This window comes from Eublepharis macularius, chromosome 9, assembly GCF_028583425.1.
Source record: "Eublepharis macularius isolate TG4126 chromosome 9, MPM_Emac_v1.0, whole genome shotgun sequence".
In the NCBI taxonomy this organism is placed as follows: Eukaryota; Metazoa; Chordata; class Lepidosauria; order Squamata; family Eublepharidae; genus Eublepharis; species Eublepharis macularius.
In genome coordinates, this window is record NC_072798.1 from 56,032,526 (window position 1) to 56,054,951 (window position 22,426).

Here is a 22,426-nt window from a genome sequence, read left to right on the forward strand (position 1 = left end):
AAAATATTGATGTCTATAATCCTAAGAACACTTTCTTGGGAGTAAGCTCCACTGAATAACATGGGACATATTTCTGAGTAGACCTAATTAGGATTGCTCCTCCTGAAGTCTTATTAGGCTTGTTTGCAGGATGAATGCTACACAAGTTGGATAATGAGTAAATCAATAGTTTTGTACTAATGTAGCAAAAAACTGTTTCTTTCTCTGTTGTTCAGTTTAGTGACCAATACAATTACCAGCTAGCAAATCTTAAGTTTTCCAGTACAAAGAAAACTGCCAAAACATATATTTCACATTGTCAGTTGTCTTACCAAAAAGAAAAAGGCAGAGTATTTTTATGAATCCAGTAAAGCCACACATTATAAAAAGCTATTCATTACAATAATGTGAAATTACACCCTAAGAATTTTTTTAATTCTTTTCAACTGATAATCTGTATTTTTTCAATTAGAATATTCACTGTGCAGTCCTAAACAAAATTACACTCTTCTGAGTCCTCTGAAATCAGTGAACTTAGACAGGTGTTACTGTATTTAGGACTGCACTGTTGATATCAACACCTCTTTGTTCCTTGCTTTGAGTGAACAATTGTTGTGATAGCTAATGTCCAATAAAGTTACTGTTTTCTAACATGCTTTGTAGATTAAGTGGCATTTACATGGTGCATTGCAAAGCTGACAGCCAGAGATAGTGCCTATATTTTTAAATATTCTGAGAATGCAGCTATTTTACCTTTCATCCTATTAGTCCATTGCCCATTCTCATGTCCAGCAAGACATTCCACCAGAAGCCCATTATCTGTCATTGGTAGTATTTAATGAAATGAACCTACATAAAAGAATATTGTAAGGAAGTGTATTATTGATTGTACTGTTTTTCCCACCTTTAGATGTCACCTCTTTCTTCTACTTTACCTGAAGTGCACTACCACCATCTTAAGAAGCTTTTTATTCAAGAACAGGGTAAATAATGAAGAAATAATGTTTATCAGACAAAAACAAGTGGCGATCTTTTTACATATTAAGTTTGTAAGGTGCAGCTTGTCATGTACTATTGCCATGCAACTCTCATTCATTTCAATGGAGTTTACATAGGCTATGGGCACAAATCCCACTGAAATTAATGAAGGACGTGCAGCAATAGGACCAGACAGACTATATCTTTTGAATATTTCAATAAAATAGTTACTAAATAATTTTTAAAAAATAAACCCTAACATATCTAGCCGAAGGGAAAAGACACTCATTTTTAAACTTGTTTCATCTGTTTTACTGTAATATAATAGAATTTACATATTTACTGTGTATGTATTTCTTTTAATATGTGTAAGTCTCATGTAAATGAATATAAATATGATTTTTTAAAACAAATTAAATCTATGGTACATGGGGTCCTAGTGCAAGCACTTGACAATACAGTGTCAATACTACTGTTTGTATCTTTCCATTCCACCATTTTTACAGTTTTGAATTGTAGCAGTAAATTGGATATGTTTAGCAGAGTTGTTAGATGCTTCAACATGTTCCTACTTTTTTAAAAAAAATGTCAATATTTAAAGCTCAATACCTGCCTGATTATTTGCAATAGAATGATTTAAATGTGAAACTGGAGCCAAAAAAAGGACCTATTAAGGTAAACCAGAATTGTTATATATAATCTTGTAGAAAAGCACTGTGATGGCTCTCCTTTTTAAAATCAATATGAACAAAAACTGTTTTCAAGAGTCAAAAGCAATTACAGGAAATTAACAAAGACATTCTCCTCATGGCTGTTCATGGACCAAGAAGAAAGTAGCTTTGCTAAGAATCTTTCTTTCCTTCCAATTTCTTCATATGCCAGCCAACAGCTGAGTCAAAAAACCAAAAAAGAAATGAAGGGAAAAAATAATTCTGATCTTCAAGTTTTCAGTTGTATAAAAATGTCCTCCTTTTTGTCATTATTGTAGGATATTAGACAGCTGTCTAATGTTACACTTTTATCCAAGATGGCCTTGCTGAGACTTCACTGAAGTCACTTTATCAGATGAAATAACTGAAAGACAGAAAAGTAATATATAGTGTATAAAAGTTTAGAGGAGAAACTATTATCTGCTGTGGCTTTATTTGGTGGTGTTATTGATGTTTATTCTTTGTTTATATGGAAAGTTTCAACGTAAGACCTATTTACTACTGTCATTTACCTGCTATTTGCTAATCTCCTGCTGCTTGATCTTAGCTTAAGACCTGTCTTTTGGTTATTCCTTTCAGCAGGTTGATCTGCCAACATCTGCACATACATTTGTTTTATTGCATAATTTTATTTACCAGAATTCACTTAACCAAATGGTGAGAGATTTTTCCCCCTGCTGTCAAATAAAAGAAAATCAGTGCTGTTTATGTGTTCAGTGTGTGATCAAGCTGCATGTGTCATAGCTTTCATTAGTAACTGACATTACACTTCGGGGATAAATATAAATATAATATTATCTGTTGAAAAATAATCAGAATGAGATCTGAAAAACAGTAATACAGTCTTCCACAAGATGGTGCACTGAACTTTATGCTTTATATAACAAAACTCCTCTAGTGCACACTTTCCAAAATGCAGAATCCAAGACACTGGTTTGCTGCACTGATTACTATGGCATGTGACTGTGCTGTGCCTTATCTCCAGCACAACTAAAAATCAGTTTGGAAACCACTCCTCTAGACTGTCTTGGAAATTTTTAAATGTATTTTAGACTAGCATACAATTGTGTTTTTAAGCTAAACTTTATTTTTAGTATCAAATTCTGTTTGGATTCTATAGTACCCTCCTTTCACTTTTTCTTCCAGCATACGTGTTTTAAGAAACCAACCTTTTTATAAAAGGGAAGCGGCTGTGAATGCTGTTCAGGCCAAGCTGGACATAAATAGAAAGAGTGAGTGATTCCCAGGAGAGCTTTTTGATAAGGCAAGAAGTGGAGAGTTAGAACAGCAATGGAGAACAGAACACATAAAAGGGGGAAAAATCAATTGCTTCTTCCTAGGATAATACTTCTAATTTAGTAGCACACATGCCTTGCCTAGAACACTTGACCTTAAGAATACACTTCTGTAACTGTTATCAAAATCTTCTAAAAGAGAGGAGGAAAATAAGAAAAATTGTATGAAGGTAGTTCCCATCATAACTAGATCTTATTTTTAAAAAATTATGACCTACTTTCTACCCAATGACGTGTGTGTGTGTGTGTGTGTGTGTGTGTGTTATGTGCCGTCTAGTTGTTTCTGACCTATAGTGACCCTATGAATGAAAGACCTCCAAAACATTCTATCTCTAACAGACCTACTCAGATCCCGCAAACTGGAGGATATCACTTTTTAATACTTGTATCTTGTGATAGGACGGAGGTGAATAGGTGCTGCTATCTCCCTCCTGTCTTAACCAAAGAATAGGGCAGGGAGAGGAGCGTGGCAGTGCCTACAAACAACAGTTCACACCTTTCTCTAGTGGTGTGCAGCTTGATGGCACCATCAGTGTGCATTTCCTGTGCTGCTTTCTTAACCTGAACAAGGGCAGGGAGGTGTGGCTACAGTCAATGCAGAAAGCAACGCAATGCCAGTCTCTGTCCTGGTAAAGAGCAGCTGCTGGTGCCTACCTGTTCCCTCTGAGCAACCAAACAAGTAATTGGGCAGCAACCTTCCCCCACCCTGAGAAGAAAAGCATAACAGCATCTTCAGGACAATGAAGGGTAAATACCTCCTATCAGTTCTGTACAGCACTAAGATGAGGTGGGCTCTGGGAGAGCCTGAGCTTGCTGTGGCTACCATATTATGAAAAGAAGCAAGCAACAGTGGTTGCTACTCAGAAATGGCAGAGTCAGAGAAAGGGGGGGGAGACTCCCTGACCCTTACCTTCTGCTTGTTTCTATCACAATGAGAAAAAAGGGAAAATAAAATGTTGGAGCTTTAGCTTATATAAAGTGTTTTGAGATCCTATATACATGCTTATTTTTTAAAAAACTTAATTCTGATTTCCTTATAAGAATGGTTATAGGTGCATCCCATTTTTGTTTTTCTACTACCACAAATTAGATCATGTAGTTAGAATAGACCTCCAATTTTTATTTTGGTTCGCATTTCATTCACACCTTTTATTATACTTAGTCTCCAATTAAGACCAACATGTACATTTCAAACACTTCATAATGCCTTTGCAATTATTTTTAATAGCTATGTGAACCCCCAAGCCACGGCACAGTCATCAATAAAATTACATCACCAATCTAGTATTATTGCTTATTTGATTGCCACTCAGCAACACTTGTACAGAAATAAAATTAGTCCTAAATTATTAGATTTCGTTCCAAGCATAACTGAGTATTCCAGGTACTGTCCAGATCTTAGTAGCATTAAACAGTCACTTTAACTTCATCTTCAGCACATCTTCTACATGTTTAAATGCAGCAGGGTCTTCAATGGTTGGACTTATCTGAAGAAACAAGAACAATGAATCAAGATGCTAGGCTATTAACAGTTTCATGTTCAGTACTTTAACGTTCAACCAAGTTTTGTAAAAATCATTCACAACCTACTATTTGCCCACCAGAAAGCAGCAACTTCGCATGTTGATATACTGGCCTAAGAGAAAGATTAACAGATGCAGTCTGCCACCTTACTGGAAACAGCCACTATTAGATGTACCATAATACAACATGGTTCTTTGGTATAGAAATGGCTGGAGAGAAATGTGACAAAAATAGGGTATGTAAGAGGGGGAGTGGGAATATCTTGTACTCTAAATGTATCTGGGCCTCTACAGTTGTTTAGTAAAGCTACACGACCCATATGAGGGGAGTAAGGTATAGTATATGGTAGTTGTGAAGCACAGCAGAATAGGATTGGCCTGTTCCACAGTAAGGCTGTGTGAATGCCATTCCACACACTGCAGTAGTTACGTATAATTTAGGAGAACAGTATTAAAATTATGAAGTTGCATACTGTACTGTATCAATTAAGCCTTTTTGTTTTCATATACGTCATGGTATCGCATGTATCACCACAGTAAAAGAAGAGCTACTGTTTACCTGGTACGGCTTGCCGTTCACAAGGGAAGAAAGAGCCGACCGTGGGATCTTGCCAGAACGCGTCTTTGGGATCTGTTTCACAAATAATGCCTTACGGAATGCTGCCACTGGGCCAATATCTTCTCTAACCCTCTGAATAATTTCTTCCTTAAGCTTTTCCTCTTCTGTATTCACATCTGATAAAAAATGTGAATGTGATCATCATTTTATTTATTGTTATAATTTGTTACTTGATCTTGAACCCATATATATGGTGGGATACAAATGTGGAAAAAAAATGCTTCTCCATTGACCCAGGTTTGGAGTCAGCCTGAAGAAACAGGATTTCTCACCATTTCTTAGAACACATAATGCTAATGGGACATGGCCCTTTAAGGAATCCTCATGGCCAACAACTGCACAGTCTGCCACAGCGTTATGAGAGAGAATAGCCTGGTACAGGAAAAGAAAACAAACTTCAGTGAACCTACTTGAGCGTGGACTGGTAATTTGGACTCAAAGTATTACTAAATCCAGAAGTCATCATCACCTATCTCCTATGAATGTCATATTGAGCATTCAGCCATACAGTAGAAACATATGGCCAAAGTAACACTTTCAAAGACACTATCCTGGGAACACCACACAGCAGATGGGTTGAAGGATTCATTATGGACTCTCTGGCAGTCACTGTACTTTCAGCCACTGGTCATTTACATTGCCCACACATCATAGACTGCTGTTGGTTTGGTAAGAGCTCACTTGCAAGTTGATGCAATGCTGAACTGTTGGTATGCATGCTGTCAGTGAAGTTTTACACATAATACTCTTCTCATCAGAACAGTTTTCAAAATGTAGATTGATGCAAAGCACATATAATTCACTGACCCCTCGTAAATGCTGAATAACAATGGAAACTATTGGCTTAATTAAAATGACTGCATATTAGCTGTGCAACCAACAATACTAAGAATAAACCAGTGTCATATATAAAAACATATTTTCATGCCAATAATAATGGTTAAATTAGATTACATTTCACTGCTTTGTCTGCATTTGGAATAATCTCACAGTTATTTTAGCTATAAATCAATCAAATAATATCATACAAGGAGACATGGAAAGTGGATACATAATTTAAGTATGAAATCAGAGCTGTATTATGATCTGCTCAGCAACATCAACTGCCACACACAGTATGGTAAGCAAACAATGGAAATCAAAGAGTTTTTTCAACAGCATAAAGAACAGCATATTGCATACTGCAAGAGAGTAAAAACAACATACAAAACCAGTTAAAGTTTTTCCTCCTAAAAGTCAGACACAGCAGTAATAAAGCCTCAAGATACGATAGCATCAGACCTGTTCATCAAGATGAAAAAGGTAATTAAGGTGTAAAAATAAAATGTGAGATTTTAGCTTTCCACAAACAGCAGCTAGGAGAAGCTTTGAAGAAGTTCCCTAATACTTTTTTTTAAAAAACTCCTTAAATCTTAGTGACTATGCAAATCAGTGCATAAGAAGAGTTACTCCAGTCTAAGCCGCTTGATAACAACGGACTTAGATTGGGGTAACTCTGTTTAGGATTTCGCTGTGTATCTCCTAAAATCTACACTGTTAGACAAAGAAGAAAAAATGGGTCTCTATTAGACCGCCTCCTTCACTCATTCTTTCATTCTGCAAAATGGCTGCAGATCTTGATCCTTATTGTGTTCACTATAAATTTATACTTTCTTCCCTCTCTAGTGTTTCCTTAGCTCTGCACTCTTACCTTTTTAAATCTTTTTTTCTTCCATTTCTGAGTTTTTATTCTGTTGTTCCTTTGTTGTTTAATCCTCATTTTCTTTCTTGTCTTCAATTTCTTTGCTAAAGCAGTTTTTACTCAACAATTCCTTTCTGACCTGATCAGTCTTCTTGTTTATTGCCATCTACCTCAATCACCCTGCTTTTTCCTTCACCTTTTTCTTGGGATTATTTTATTTACGTTTTTCTTTCTCTTTTAAGTCAGTCCCTTGATCTATCATCCTCCTCCGCAGATTGTTATTCTCTCTTCCCACAAGGGTATTTCCTTATTGCTACTGAGTTTGTCTGCTGTGAAAACTCTTCTTTAAAAAGGGAGGGGTCACTTTATCCTTTGTCTAATTATTGCCAAATTACCTGATTTCCAAACCTTGTTTGTTTTGTAGTGTTGTGACTATACCTCTGCTCATTTCGTGTTCAATCCTCATTCTTTTATTTGACACATTGACTCACTTCCATTTTACTATTTTTCTTTTCCCTTCTAACTGTTATCATTTTTCTGCTATTGTCACTTCATTTATCTTGACCTTTCTCTACATTTTACTCTGGTAATCATTCTCTCCTGTGTCTAAAGTTTCTGATTCTCTTTTTCTTGTCAACCTTTTATTATGTCAGTTAATGCTTTTTTAATTATCATGTTCATATTTTGGCTGTACATCTATGCTCAGATCCTGCCATCCTTGGTTCTCTTACCTATTATTTACAAGTAAGTTGCCCACACGGACTTGTATGGGGCATCTCATTTTCCACAGTGTTCCCTTTCCCACACTATTTTATCTTTCCCTTCTGGAAACCACCATATCCTCAGCTTTCCCTATTTTCTTCTCTCTTTCCCACCTATTAATCAATCTAACTTTTATCTGCCTCCCCTTCAGCCTCCCCTGACTCCCCCGACAGAAGATGAGGGACCTGGCACTTACTGTGCTGTGTTCCTGGGCTCCTGTGCATGCGTACGCACTCCTGGCTTGCAGGATGACATCATTCTGGGAAGTGACATCATCATGCAGGTCAAGGGACAACCTGGGAGCACTCCCACGCTCACCAGGGAGCTGAATCAGCCTGCTGCGGGGCGCAATTCTGCCTGAATCGGGCCCTCTGTGGGGTGCAACTCAGGCTGCTGTGGGCACGAGAGCACGCAGTGCCACCAAGGGCCAGACTGTGCTGCTGAGGGGGCTCCCTGGGAAGCATGCCCCATGCTGGACAAGTAAGTGGGGGCAGGGGGGAGGATGGAAAACGGGGGATCCCCCACCCTGAGCAGGGGAATGGCACCCCTACTCCCCAATGAGGACTAAAAGCAGCTTATAACATTTTCCCCTTCTCCATTTTTTTCCTCACAACCACCCTGTGAAGTAAGTTAGCCTGAGAATGCGTAAGTGGCCCAAGTTCACTCAGTGAACTTCCATAGCAGAGTGGGGATTTGAACCTGGCCCCCCCAAATCCTAGACCAAAACTAAATCACACTGGCTTGGGGGGAGGGGCTGCTTTAGAACAGCAGCAAGCAGCCAAACCTGGGTGACTCATGAAAGTTGATTGGTAGCAAGTCACCTGGCCCCAACTGCTGCTGGGCCTGCCTCCAATGAGTCCTCCCCGGAAAGGGCCCTACTCCTTCTGCTTGCCTTTTTCTGACAAAAACCAGTGCCTGAAGGCTGGCAATACTGTTTCCTTTCCTAGCAATGGCAACTGAAGGCATTCATTTCTTAAAGCTACAGGTACTGCTTCTATTATATTTGGAGGATTTTAACCACTGATTTTTTTAAAAAGATTTCATATTTTTCTACAGACCTGGGGCATTTTTCAAGTATTTTGTCTAACCGTGGCTCAAGTCTCCAGATTTAAGTAGCCAGAGATTTAACCATGCTGAGAATTATATATATTGATATTGTTAATTTGTTTAAAATATTTATATAATGCCTTGCCTCCTTAGATTCAAGGCAGCTAACAAAATAAGTTTCAAAAACAATATTACAGTCAATAGCCCACAAGATAGAAACTAAGCTAGATCTGTTAAAACAATTTTTCTTTCACCGACTGTCATTTGAAATAAGAACTGCTTTGTGTGCGTTACTGAATGCAGAAAATGGCTACATATGTCAATGGGAAGTAAACAACATGATATGTTCTTGATAACAGCACTTTAAAACTTTTCTAGGAAGCTACCAAAAGATACTTCAGTGAAAGTCTCCCTGTCAGACAGATCTTTTTTCCATTTCTACTTTTAAAGGAATGTTTATACTTACCTCCTCAATTGCACCTGCTGAAATTCTATGACCTGCAATATTGATCACATCATCCACCCGTGACATGACGTACAAATAACCATCTTCATCCATGTAACCTGCATCCATAGTATCATAGTATCCCTGAAAAGAAGGGAAAAAACACTTTAACATTATCACTGATACTTACTTTTCTTCAAGGTGACATTGACATAATTATCAAAAACGTACATCACATTTTATTTGATGATACTCTAAGTATCCAAAAAGATCCTAAAACTTGGTCTAAATATTAACAGCCTTCCATGTGGATGATGTTGCAACAACTATCAGCACAGCCACAGAGACTTCTTCATAAAGTAACCATAAAATGTAAATGCATTCTATACAACATTTAATATTGATTTATATAATTACACATTCCATAAAGATTACTTGGTCCTCTGTCTAGTCAGGACATATTGGAAAATCTAAGGATAGGAAAGGCAGATTTGCATTGGTGTGCTTAGGCCAATGTTCATTACTAGAAATGAATGTAATATTCTGTTTAAATGCTGGATCAATCAGGTATCTGATAAGAGAGAAAATATTTAATCTGAAAATTTAGTGATTCAGAAATAAAATTTCCACACACCTAGGAACGTATTAAGACTAACAGTGCAATCATAAGAAAAGTTATTCCAGTAAGCCCATTGAAATCAATAGTCTTACTCTGGAGTAACTCTTCTTAGGATTGCATGTAAAAAGCTGAACAGGCTATTTTTCTACTAAACAAAAAGAGTGGTGTCAAACAGCCTGAAAGCCAGTTTAATGTAGTGGTTAAGAAAGACAGGTCTCTAATCCGGAGAACAGAGTTTGATTCATCCTCACTCCTCCACTTGAAGTCAACTGGGTGACCTCGGGTCAGTCACAGCTTTTTGGAGCTCTCTCAGCCCTACCCACTTCACAGTGTGATTGTTGTGGGGATAATAATAACATACTCTGTAAACCGCTCTGAGTGGGAGTTAAGTTGTCCTGAAGAGCAGTATATAAATCAAATGATGATGTTGTTGTTGTTGTTGTTGTTGTTGTTGTTATCAATGTATTAAAAAAATAGCATTACATCTTTTAACAAAGCCATTGATAATTTGTCATAGTTGTACTTACTGGAAATTTTTGGAAATATAACTCCTTATACAGGGCCTCATTTCTCCAAAGACCCAAAAAGGCTCCAGGAGCCAAGGGCAACCTGATACAGAATAAAAATATACAGAAATAACTTGAACAAGCAGAACAAGGATTACAAAATCATAACCAAAACAACTTCTAAGAAGTTTTTTTTATAATTATGTTATAGAATTAACTGATAACAACACAATTATGCACACATAATGAAAAACAGAATGTAGTCTTACTCAAACTGGTATATGACAGGCTACAGTTAAAATTTCTTTGAGACAGATCTTAATCTTAACTAACCATTTTACAATAGAAAAGAAGAAGAGGGGTTTACAGTGATGTTTTAGAACACAAGTTTGTAGCTAATTTATTTAAACATTTTTATGCTGCCTTTCCACCCAAATACGGTCCCCAAGGCAGAGAACTTTTGCATAATAAAACATCTGAATATGAAAACATTTGAACATTAAAACATTTATAACAATACATAAAAATTCAATTAAAAACATATAAACTGTTATCACATAAACACACAACACCAAAAACATGGATTTATTGGGAGTATGCCAAACAAAACAAAAACATCGTCACCCGCTGGTAGAAGACACCAATAGAGGGAGACAGATGAGTCTCCATAGGGAGGGAGTTCCAAAGCTTTGGCATCACAACTGAGAAAGACCTTTTTCAGGTTGCCATCCGTCCAGCCTCAGATGGTAAAGGCCTCCAAAGATAACTAGAGTGGACTAGTAGGTTCATATAGAAGAAGGTGGTCATTAAGATATATTGGCCCCAAGCAATATATATCTTTAAACATCAATAAAAAGCACCCTGAATTGAGTATAGAAGCAAATTAATATATTGCAATGAAGGGATATATCATATCGTATACCAATATTTGTCTTGCATGGGGCCCCCTCAACCTCCGGGTGGGGGATAGGGGCCTGGCACTTACCTTGGGGGAGAGGGAGTGCACACGCACCCCCACAGGTGCAATGACATCACTTCAGAAACAGGCCCGTTTGGGGGCTCTGCGGAACACAGGAGCTCTCCTGCGCTCCGCAGCACCTCAAAACGAGCCCATTTTGCCACGGATCGGGCCTGTTTTCTGGCGCTGCGGAGCACAGGAGCACTCCCGTGCTCTGCAGCAGCCCTGATCCAGGCCAAACTGGGCCCGATCCCAGTGGCTGCTGTGCACGGGAGCGCGCAGCACCATGGGAGAGCCCGCAGGGAAGGTACATACACACGGCCGGTTAGGTAAGTGGGGGTGGGGTGGGGGGAGTGGTGGCGGGGGATCCCTAATCTTGCACCTATTAAAAGGGCATCATCATAATTCTATTAAATTTTCCATAATGCTGAAGTGAATCTAATTCTGATTACTTCCTTCTGACATGGAAGCTCTCTCTACCAGCTTTCTCTACCTTACCCAAAGGGTAATAAGGGTTAGGGTTAGGGTATCTAAATGATACCTCTGCATTTGCATACTGAATGCTCATTTTTAAGTGATATACCATATTAGGTTAGAGCCAAAAATCATAGCAAAGAGAGGTGATGTCGTAAGGATTAAGATTAGTCATATTGCAAATGCAGTTAAAATATTATAATAAGTTACTTTCATTTGTCTTATAATGATTTTTATTATGACTTTGAATACATTCATTTATTTATTTACATTTAGACCCCATATTTCTCCCCAGTGGGAATCCAAAGCAGCCTACATTATTTTTCTCTCTTCCATTTTATTATCACAACAACCCTATGAAGTAGGTTAGGCTAACAGTATGTGACTGGCCCAAGGTCACCCAGTGAGCTTCAATGGCAGAGTAGGAATTCAGACTTGGATCTCCTAGATTCTATACCACATTGAAAGCCACTAGAATGAAACAGAAATTATTAGATCTTGTGGGCCCCAGGCATTGTCCTGAACAGCCAGAGCTAAAAATCCCTCAACATGCACAACTGTATAGCATGCTGAGAAATCTTCCCTCAAAGGGCACCCTCTATCTTTAGAGACAGAAACAGTCCATAGAGGAATGGTGTCATCTCCTTCTAAGGTATAGCACACAGCATTTTTACTCAGAACTCAAACCCCTATAGCAAAGGAGACGACCATCCTTCCTTAGAGGAGCAGTTTGTGACAAAGCTTCAGTTTAGTTCTTTGTGCTAGAAAGTCAGCAAAAATAAAAGGCTAATGTTCACCTTGAATTCACTGTCCCCACACACAATGTTAAGACACTGTCATAAATCAAAGGACTGGATGTCCAGGAAACTGCCTAATCTGAACTTTTTCAGATAACTCATCATCAATATTCTTCAAACTCACTTCTCTAATAGCAACATTATGACCTTAGAATTTATTATAATCATATCATTATTCAATTTATTTTACTATTAAAGCTTACCCAAACAGGGTCTCTCCTATTGTCCCTCTTCTGGCCTTAAACAGCCAGAAGCAAAAGAGAACAAAGTCAAATGTGCATTCATCTTGACACAGTCCAATTAGAAATGTGCAGGTGCAGATAAAAAAAATGCATGTTAAAAATGGGGAAAATCAGGTTGAAAGCGTTATGTTATCAGTTTTTTTTCAGAATTGAAAAACTTGATTCTCTTACAGTATATTCTAAATGAAAAGTGAAATGCTTTTAGTTGCAAGTTTTTAAAATATTGTTTAGCACTCTTTTACTTTCTCAAGATGCTTTGTGATAATTATATTATCTGTAACATCATACTGTAAACATGTCAAAACCTTTTACCTACATCAAATTCTACCATTTCCTGTAAAAGGAAAATTGCTTATGTTTAGAAATATACCAAATCTAGAAACGCATGGAAAAGCAGAGAAGCTTGTTCCAGCCTCAAAAAATCATCCATACCCTGAACTCCATAGATATAAAAATAAAAGTTCACAATTTAAAGTTATTGATATTTCAGACACCAATTCAAAGCAACAAACCTGGTAGTAGTATTTTGAAGGATATATTATTTTAGTGATGTATTTTGTGTGGCTAATTTACAGTTACTCTGACACTGCATACAGTGATACATTACTGAGCAGATCAATGTTATATAAAAGTTTACCTCAATATCTCGATTTTCTGATAGCCCTTAATAGGGGTGTGCAATTTGGCTTTGGAATTCTGTAAAAATTACCAAATTTTACCTGATCCGGTAAAATTCGGTATTAACTAATTCAATCTGGTATTGATTTGGCAATACCAACTTGAAGTTTATTCAGTAAAATTTGGGAAACGTTGGGAACGTTGCTAAGGAACAGCAAGAAACACTGCTTCTTGCCTTTTTTTACCTGATGGGAGAGGGGCGTATGAGTGGCCAATCCTTGCAGCAGCTCTTCTTCTCTTGCCAATGGGATTCTCGAGAAAGAGAGTGCCTTTTTTAAACTGCTGCAAGGAGTTAAATTAGTGGCTTGCCTGTTTGTAAGTTTCCTTTTTGTCCTCTCCTTGAGAATTGAGAGAGACTGCCTGGCTTCCTGCTGGCTCTTGCCTCTCTCTCACTCTGGACTCTGGACTGTGACTCTGGCTGACCTGCTGAGACTTCCTTCCTGCTGTTGGTGATTCTTCCTGGTGCAGACCTACACTTGGAGGACTTCTGGACCTGAGAGGACTGACTGACTGCACCTTGCCTTGAAGACTGGTTTGAGAGTTGTTAGACTCACAGGATTTTTTTTCTCTTTGGGGGGAGAGGGTTGCCTTGGTGTGTCCGGTGAGGGAGGGAAGGGATTTTTTTGTTTGCATTTTAAATTAATTTTCTGCTTAATATATTTTCTGCTTGTTCTTTTGGGGGTAATCTTATAGTGGTAATTTGGTTTTCTTGCTGTATTTTTTGTTGTGTGTGGAGTGCTTTGGTTGGTGAGGTGCTTTAGTTAATTGGTTTGGATTTTTACTTATTGTTATTTTGCTGTTCTCTGTTTTATCCTGTGGTTGGAGTACTTCTTTTGCTGTTTTATAGTTCCTAATTACATTCAATTGTTCTTTTGGGGGCGGGATTGTGTTTTCTCCTGTTCTTGTGCTGTGTGTTAATTTTTGATAGTTCTTTGGGAGGGAGGCTATTTCCCCCTATTGTTGGCTGTTGTTTCTTTACTATTTGGTGTTTCTGTTTTAATAATAATTATAACAACAACAACATTTGACTTATATACCACTCTTCAGGACAATTTAACACCCACTGAGAGTAGTTACAAAATTGGTTATTATTATCTCCACAACAATCACCCTGTGAGGTGGGTGGGGCTGAGAGAGCTCTGGAAGATGTGCGAATGACTCAAGGTCACCCAACTGGCTTCAAGCGGAGACATAGAGGTTTGGCTCATTCTCTGTAGATATTGGTTGGTTGGGGGGTTGGTGTTTGTAGGGGTTCACTCTTACCTAATGATGTTTGGTTTGTGTACTTTGAGTTTCTGAGAGTGTTGTTAAGTTATTAAAAGTGTTTTTAAGGTAGGCTAGTTGTAGATCTTGTAAACTAGCTAAACTAAATTGGTAGCTTTTAGGGACCAAAGGCTGTTTTTCCCCCTTTGATAGGCTTGTGTAGGAATTAAGAAGAAAGAGTTCGGGAAAATTATATAGATAAATAGGCTACCCATTAATGCATTTAATTAGGATTTCCCTGGCCACCTCTGGCTCCCTTGAAGCAGGGCCAGGCACATTAGAAGTAGAGATGGGCACGAACAGAAAAAAAACCAAAAATGATGTTTGTTGTTCATTGCCATCCATGAACTGGAACTCATGAACAACCACAAACATAGTGCTGTTCACGAACATGTTCGTTATTGGCTGTTTGTGAGGGCCAGCAGGCTCTCCTCCAGCCATCATCCAAGTCAAGATCCCTACTGCACCACTCCCAGAAACCTGACCTGCACAAGCACCAGGGAAAGTACCAATAATAAATAATAAGTTGGCCCCAGAGCCTGGCAGCAGCCCTGGAACTTGAAGGGGTAGATCCCTATCCCACCACACAAACAAAAAAATCAAGCTACAATGCACTCTCTCTATCAAAATGCCAACAGCAACTCTCTCCCTCTCCACTGTCTGCAAACTAAGCCAGAGCTGGGAGCCCCCCTCCCCCCCTGGTCTTTGCTCCCTTGTTGTAACAAATTTGAAGCTCCACACTTGAAAGGAAGACCTGCCTATCAAGCTAAATTGGGTTTAGATTGGGGTTTCCGGGCAACAGCAGGAGTTCAGACAGAGTTCAGACAATCCTTGCCTAAGTTGCCAAGGGAATTGATTGCAGGTGCCAGACTGTCTGGCTTGACGAACAGCAACAAACGAGGCTTGCAACGACCACCTGTTCATTTAGAATGGGGCCTCATAAACAGCTTGTTCGCGAACAGCAGATTGGGCTGTTCGTGGCTTTTTTTTGGTTCGTATTGCTGTTCATGTCCATCTCTAATTAGAAGTAGGCTACTTCTTATAGGCTTTCCTGTAAACTGGGGTTCAGGACCAGCTTGATTCCTGAAGAATAATTAACCTGCTTGCTAGTGTAGTGCCACCACAAAACTAAATAGGGCCTTTTAAAAAGAGATTTCTGTGTCCGTCTCCAGGTCCAGAGCCATAAAAAGCAAGTTTTTAGAGTAAGTAGGTAGGTTTTAAAATAAACTCTCGTTTTTGGCTAGGTGCTTTGGGTGGTGGGTCTGTTTAATAAGGTTACTTACTAGTATATTGTTGAAGGCTTTCACGGCCAGAGAACGATGGTTGTTGTGGATTTTCCGGGCTGTATAGCCATGGTTTTGGCATTGTAGTTCCTGACGTTTCGCCAGCAGCTGTGACTGGCATCTTCAGAGGTGTAGCACCAAAAGACAGAGATCTCTCAGTGTCACAGTGTGGAGAAGATGTTGGCAGGTATTTATATCTACTCAGGAAAGTGGGTTTGGGCTGAGTCATCCTGTAAGAGTTTCCCAGGGTGTGGAATGCTAATGGAGGGAGGCTTCACTGTATCCTGAGGAGGTTCTTTTGCATATGGATTGGTGTTTGATATGCTAATCTTCTCTGCAGGGCTATTGTAGAATGTAGAGTATTTTGTTAGCCTGGTGTTTTTCAGGACTGGAAACTATGCTCTATTCATTCTTAAAGTCTCTTCTTTCCTGTTGAAATTGTGCTTATGCTTATTAATTTCAATGGCTTCCCTGTGCAATCTGATGAAGTAGTTGGAAGTGTTGTCCAGTATTTTAGTGTCCTGGAATAGGATACTGTGTCCTGTTTGAATTAGGCTATGTTCAGCCACTGCTGATTTTTCTGGATGGCCAAGTCTGCAGTGTCTTTCATGTTCTTTTATTCTTGTCTGGATGCTACGCTGTGTGGTCCCGATGTAAACTTGTCCAAATTATACCAATTTCCCCTTAATATTTGATATTCTGTACATTTGATTTCTTTAGTCCATAAATTTTCCCACTAGCTCATACCTATATTTTCTCTGAAGTTTTTATCATACAATTTTTACTTGTTCAGATTCTGTGGCATATTGCAATAAGATTTTGTATGCTTTTCCTAATAGGTGTTTTGAATCTCCAGTTATTAGTTGTTCAAACACAGTTTTCTCTCTTAACCGGACACCTTCTTTGAATAGTTCATCTTTAAGCTTAGACAGCACGTGATAATACATCAGCCATGAAATGTTTTTTCCTTGACCCTGAATTTCTTGCTATGTTTTTATTTTCCCTTGTTTATCCATCATATATTCATAAGTCTGCTTAGAATTACCTTGTTTATCCATCATATATTTATAAGTCTGCTTAGAATTGCTCTATTAATCTATTTCTGCATTGAAATCATATTCTTAGTAGTCCATCCCGCAACAGAAAATTTTGTAAGATTATATACTTTGTAACAAACCTTCTCAGCCACCTCTGTTCATCTATTGTCTTGAAAATGCTGCAGGGTTGTCATAATTGGCTACAACTTAACAGCACTTTCCCCCACCAAACTGAAGCACACTTTGATAAGAAAAATAATCTTAATCTTGTAGTTAATAGTTCACTCTTCTTCTGAAGCCGTCTTTTCTGTTGTCACCTACATGGCCACTGTTTCTTGCCTTCCCTAGCTCCCTCCTCAGCCTTCTGTGCCAAATCTGAAAGTACTCTTACCTAAAAATTTCTAACAAAAGAATTCTCTCTTTTATGCATAACAAACTCCTGCCTCTTCTACATGGATCCAGAAGATGCCAAGGATACACAAGGAAAGCCCTTTTTTCCTTGTTGGTTACTCAACAACAACATTTCTTACAGTCAGGAAGATTCAAAGTTAGAGAAACTTGTCCTACAGTCTTTGTCTAGCTAGCCTGGGAAGAGCACAAATAAAAGACTTCCTTTGCAAAACTGTAAATTTTACCTATTAACTATGGGGTGAGGTGTCATTTCACCATACAGGATACATCCTGGTTTTAACACCTAGTTGTAACACAGCCGCAAATGTTGAGTTCATGATTTGACACTTGTCTGCCACATTCTACAAAAGCTGTGATGTCTCAGAGCATGCTGGCCATTATTAATGTGAATGCAGAAAACAAGAAAGGCCTACGCTAAGACACCAGTCAAAAGATTACTCACTCCAAGTATTTCCTGTCAATCAGCCAAGAAATCCAAATGATCTACCATAGTGGCAGGAGCAGAAGCAGAATATATTCCTAAGAAGACACATTGGAATTTCAAAAGGACAGAAAAGCAGAAAAGGCAACTGTCAGAGTTTATGTGGCATAAAAGATAGCATGTAAGATCGTCTTACAACTGTGCTTATATACTGCTGTTTTAGACAGATTAGTACCCCACTCAGAGCAGTGAACAAAGTCATTGTTATTGTTGTCCCCACAATACATGGGGAGCTGAGAGGAGTGGCTTACCCAAGGCCCCCTACTGAGCTCATGGCAGTAGTGGGAATTGAAGCAGCAGAGTGCTGCCGACTCACAACCCAAACACTCTGCTACAGCAGCTCTCTTGAAGAGGTACTACCAGACTGAAGGAGAAAGGCTCCTTGTAATTTTCTATCAAATATCCAGAATGCAGTTTGTTAATATGGATCAAAGACAGTGGCCAAAAGCGCGTTCAACCCTAGCTACCATTTGCCTGCATTGGATTTTCGAATCAGGGAGAGAAAAATAGCATTGACTCAGAATTAAATCTGAAATATTCCAAAAATATTCTTGTAGAGACAAATATTACAACAGATTATTCCTTAGGTCATCAAGGAAACAGAACCAGATGTATCAAGATCTACAAGGTTCCTAGATGGGTGCTGGAGAACAAAACCAAGAAAAAAGCAAATTTACCAGAGAAACACAGATATCACTATGTTCTCCACAGGAAGCAAGCCTAATAAAAAACACAGTCTGCATTCATCTTATACAAGTTCCAGTCAGCAAGAGACCAGTGGGGCTTAACCTGCCAGTTCTGTACTACAGGAGAAAGACACAATGAAATAGCACACCCAATACTCACAGAGTTATCTGGGGTACTTTATTTTAAATAATGTATCACGATAAATGGCTCTACATAATCAAATTATTTCCTATATACGTTATTTTCCTAAAGTCTTCCTTCACCACAATAACAGCTTTCAACCCAGAGAGAATTTTTCCTTACCGGCGGATGGATGTTTCCAGGGGAACAGGTCACTCACTACACATCATCAATGAAACAGAATTTGCAATATTCTCTAATAAACTATGTATTTTCATGTTGTTAACTAGTGTATCAGATCCCTTCAAATCCCATCATTAAAACTGAGCAAAAGAAAAGATGGCTCATATTTTACAGTAAGCTTATTTTAATTCTTCCACTGAGAGATTTGAAGCTCCTATATTAGCAGATAGAAAGATCACGTGTAGTCACAATCAATAACTATACTTATTTATTAATTATGTTTAGACACATCTTCATTGTCTTCACCAACCCATCCCTATTACCTTACTTTATCAATTACATATTTGTTTGATGTACCAAATAAGTCATGTGGACAAGAGGTATAAATATTTTAAACAAATGTTTTAAAATGTGCTTTACTTACTTCACCACAATATTTCCTAAAGTATTTGCTTTTACTAGTTGCTCATTATCATCCAGAATCATCACTGCAACAAGATACAAAATAACAAGTGGTTACCAAAGTTAGGTCCCCACCTCTTCAATAGCAGTTTTCATAACAGAAATAAATTCATATTTAATTGCAATGGCAAATACAATGGAACAAAGAAATTACAAATATTTGCAATATCCCATTACATTAGCTCAGTGCTCTTGTTAGAAGATCGGAGTGAAAAATGAATTTTAAGCCAAAATTTTTGACTGAGAGAAGAGTTGAACAACGCTGAAATGCTAATTAATTTTTTTAAAAATCTGTGGAAAATCTTCAGAGAGAGAACTCTTAAGTGTTTATTATACTTTGTACAGTAGAAAAGAGCAAGAATCCAGTAGCACATATAAGACTAACAAAATTTGGGACAGGGTATGAGCTTTCGTGAGTCACAGCTCACTTCTTCAGATGCAGCTAGAATGTGAGTCCATCTGTCCTAATATCTTGGAGAGTGCGGTGATCTCAGATGCCAAATAACAATAATAAGTAAATGACAATAGCCAGTGACTGTGTTGGAAGAAATTTAAATCCATGCCCAACAATACTTTCCTCACGGCTGGTGGCAGGAGCTGCTATGGCTGAGGGCTGCCCTTTGCCTCCCCAGAAGAGGAGGAGGCGGCAGCTGCATTTACCAGCCATCCGGGAACCACACTGAGGGGGTGGAGCTGGAAACCTTATAAGGCTGCTCCGCCCTCTCAGCATCTCAGTTGCGCCTCGTGTTTTTCACCTACCTTGTACTGCTTGCATGGGTTGCGGTAATTGGCTTGTAGTGGAGCTGAAATTAACTCACCTACTGGCAGGTTAGAAATTGGGGTAAGTGAGCAGGGTGGTGAGCACCCTTGTAATATCTCCATTGTTGGGGAACTGAGGGCTGTCAGGAGCAGCTGGTTGCTTCACAGCCCAGTTGCAAGGGCTGCCTGGTGGAGAACCCCGAGATAAGCCAGTCCCCCCCACCCCCAGGCGTCATAGCTTGGGCAGTTGGAACTAAGGAAGGGAACCACTTCACCTAGCTGGCCGGGTCCCAGCCAAACACATGGATGGCTCGCACCTGGGGCAGCGGGGCTATCCCACACAGGTCAAGACGAAGGACCAGGGGTGATCCTAGGGCTTAACCTGTACTGCTAGTTAGGCCCTTGCCATGTTGACAGTTACATTGTTGTGATTTTAATAAAACAGGCCTTTAGTTCCCAAGCCTTGCATCTGCCTCTTTATTCCAACTGGGGAGGTAAACACAGACAACAAAATAGCAGCTGTTATAGTCCAGATATCATTTAGCAATAATAACTAAATAAGGCCTTTACTAGATACAGTGGTCGTCTCTTTAAAAGCTTGGCACTATATAGCCATGACTTCCTCTGTTCTACTCTGCAACCAGTCTAATGTTGCCAAATGGGCAGGGGGAGAAATGTACTGTCCCTTTAAATACAGGTTTGATGTGTGGAAATGGACAGCTGATGCGTTCATGGCATGAAGTTAAGTATCACCTGGTAATGATGAGTTGCATATTAAACTGCTATTAAAGGGACTAGTTTACAAGTTTGTAACCCTAGAACCAGACCCTTCACCTAGTCTTCTCTCCCACCTCCTGGGCTATAAAATGCTTTTACTGCAGCCAGCAGAAGAAGAGGTGGAACAAAGGGACCAATGAAGAGGCAGACAAAGCAGTGCCATACTGGATCAGCACAGCACAACTTTTAGGAGTCAAACACTCTGGATAAAACCCAGATGGAGTGCTCTGAAAGGGCAGTGGCAAATACATAATGGTTCATAACCATTCTCGGCTTTCTTTTTTACCATAACTGAAGGTTCTTCACAAGCACCCTTTGCTCCATGGCTTGCCCTCCCAATAACTTCTACTGCTACCAAAATAAGGGGCAAGAAAACCGTTGCCAATTATTTTAAACTCCCATTTTTTCTGCTCATTTTATTTTATAAAAATGGTTGATTATTTTCCAACAAACTGAGCATTTCTCATATAAATGATATGACCTTAAAGTCATCTTAATTGTGTTTCAAGAGCAGATTTAATCCCTGAAATGTTTCAGGTCAAACTGTAGTACAAAGTTATAAGAACGTCGTACTGTTTTTAATCTTATGCCTGCACATGTTCTCATCTGATTCCATTTTCTACACCAGCAGCCACTGCCACTACCTTTCATGCTTGACACTGCTTCAAGGCCTACATTTCCTAAAGCTAAAAGAAAAATGCTGCACGAGAGAGATAATGCTCATAACATTCCTTTCAAATACCAACTTCTATACAGGATAGTTTTATTGACAAAAGTGGATCCTAGACAGGTTTGCACTAAAAGCATTTATATACTTGCCAAATTCAACTGGTACTTTTGATTCATAAAACACATTTGTAGCAGTTACCAGCTTTACATCCAGCTGCATGTTTATGGTGGAGAGTGCCCTCAAGTCATAGCTGGCTTATGGCAACCCCTGGTGGGGTTTTCATGGCAAGAAACTAACAGAGGTGGTTTGCCATTGCCTGCCTCTGCAACTCTGGCCTTCGTCAGAGATCTCCCATCCAATTACTAACCAAGGCCAACCCTACTTAGCTTCTGAGATCTGATGAGATCAGGCTCACCTGGGCTATCCAGGTCAGGGTAGTTCTATTTATTATGTGTGTGTAAAATATAATTAGGTTGCAGCCAACTTATGGCAACCTCATAGGGTTTTCAAGGCAAGAGATGAAAAGAGGTAGTTTGTCATGGCTTGTATCTATATAGCAACCCTGGGCTTCCTGATGGTCTCCCATACAAGTACAGATCAAAATACTAATAGGGTTGCGGCCAGCATTGGATCCACCTAATAAGCCTCCCTGCCAGTCTCCTACTAGTGTGTGTGTGTGTGGGGGGGGGGGGATACGGTCATCTGCCCCCCACGCATGAGTGATTATAGTATACCAACCCACACCTCCACCTTTCTTATATGGTGTGCAGGGAACATGAAGGGGTCCATCTGGGATACTGGAATTCATGTTTGTTGAGCCTGATTATAGGATGTATATCCGTTGGCATGTGAATTTAGCGTTTTTATCTTTTGTATTCTTGTATATTGCTGTAACCCGCTTTGAGCCTGCTTGCAGGGCGGGCGGGCTATAAATTTGATGATGATGAAGATGATGAAGAAGAAGAAACAACAACTAACCT

The 22,426-nt window shown here is 39.0% G+C and overlaps 1 protein-coding gene across 4 annotated transcripts in view; it reads right to left on the reverse strand.

Moving 5' to 3' along the window:
- Positions 1-3,917: 3,917 nt before the first annotated feature.
- ACSS3 (acyl-CoA synthetase short chain family member 3) overlaps positions 3,918-22,426 on the reverse strand; it is a 77,740-nt gene continuing 59,231 nt past the window's right edge. Inside the window, exons 11-16 of one of the 4 annotated variants that reach the window (XM_054988855.1) lie at positions 19,203-19,266; positions 10,186-10,267; positions 9,061-9,183; positions 5,377-5,476; positions 5,045-5,220; positions 3,918-4,449 (exon numbers count right to left, since the gene is read on the reverse strand). In XM_054988855.1, the coding sequence (XP_054844830.1) occupies positions 4,378-4,449; positions 5,045-5,220; positions 5,377-5,476; positions 9,061-9,183; positions 10,186-10,267; positions 19,203-19,266 (617 nt within the window). In that variant the 3' untranslated portion in view covers positions 3,918-4,377. The remainder of the gene's footprint in view (positions 4,450-5,044; positions 5,221-5,376; positions 5,477-9,060; positions 9,184-10,185; positions 10,268-19,202; positions 19,267-22,426) is intronic. The other 3 variants (XM_054988853.1, XM_054988856.1, XM_054988854.1) reach the window with 3 other exon arrangements.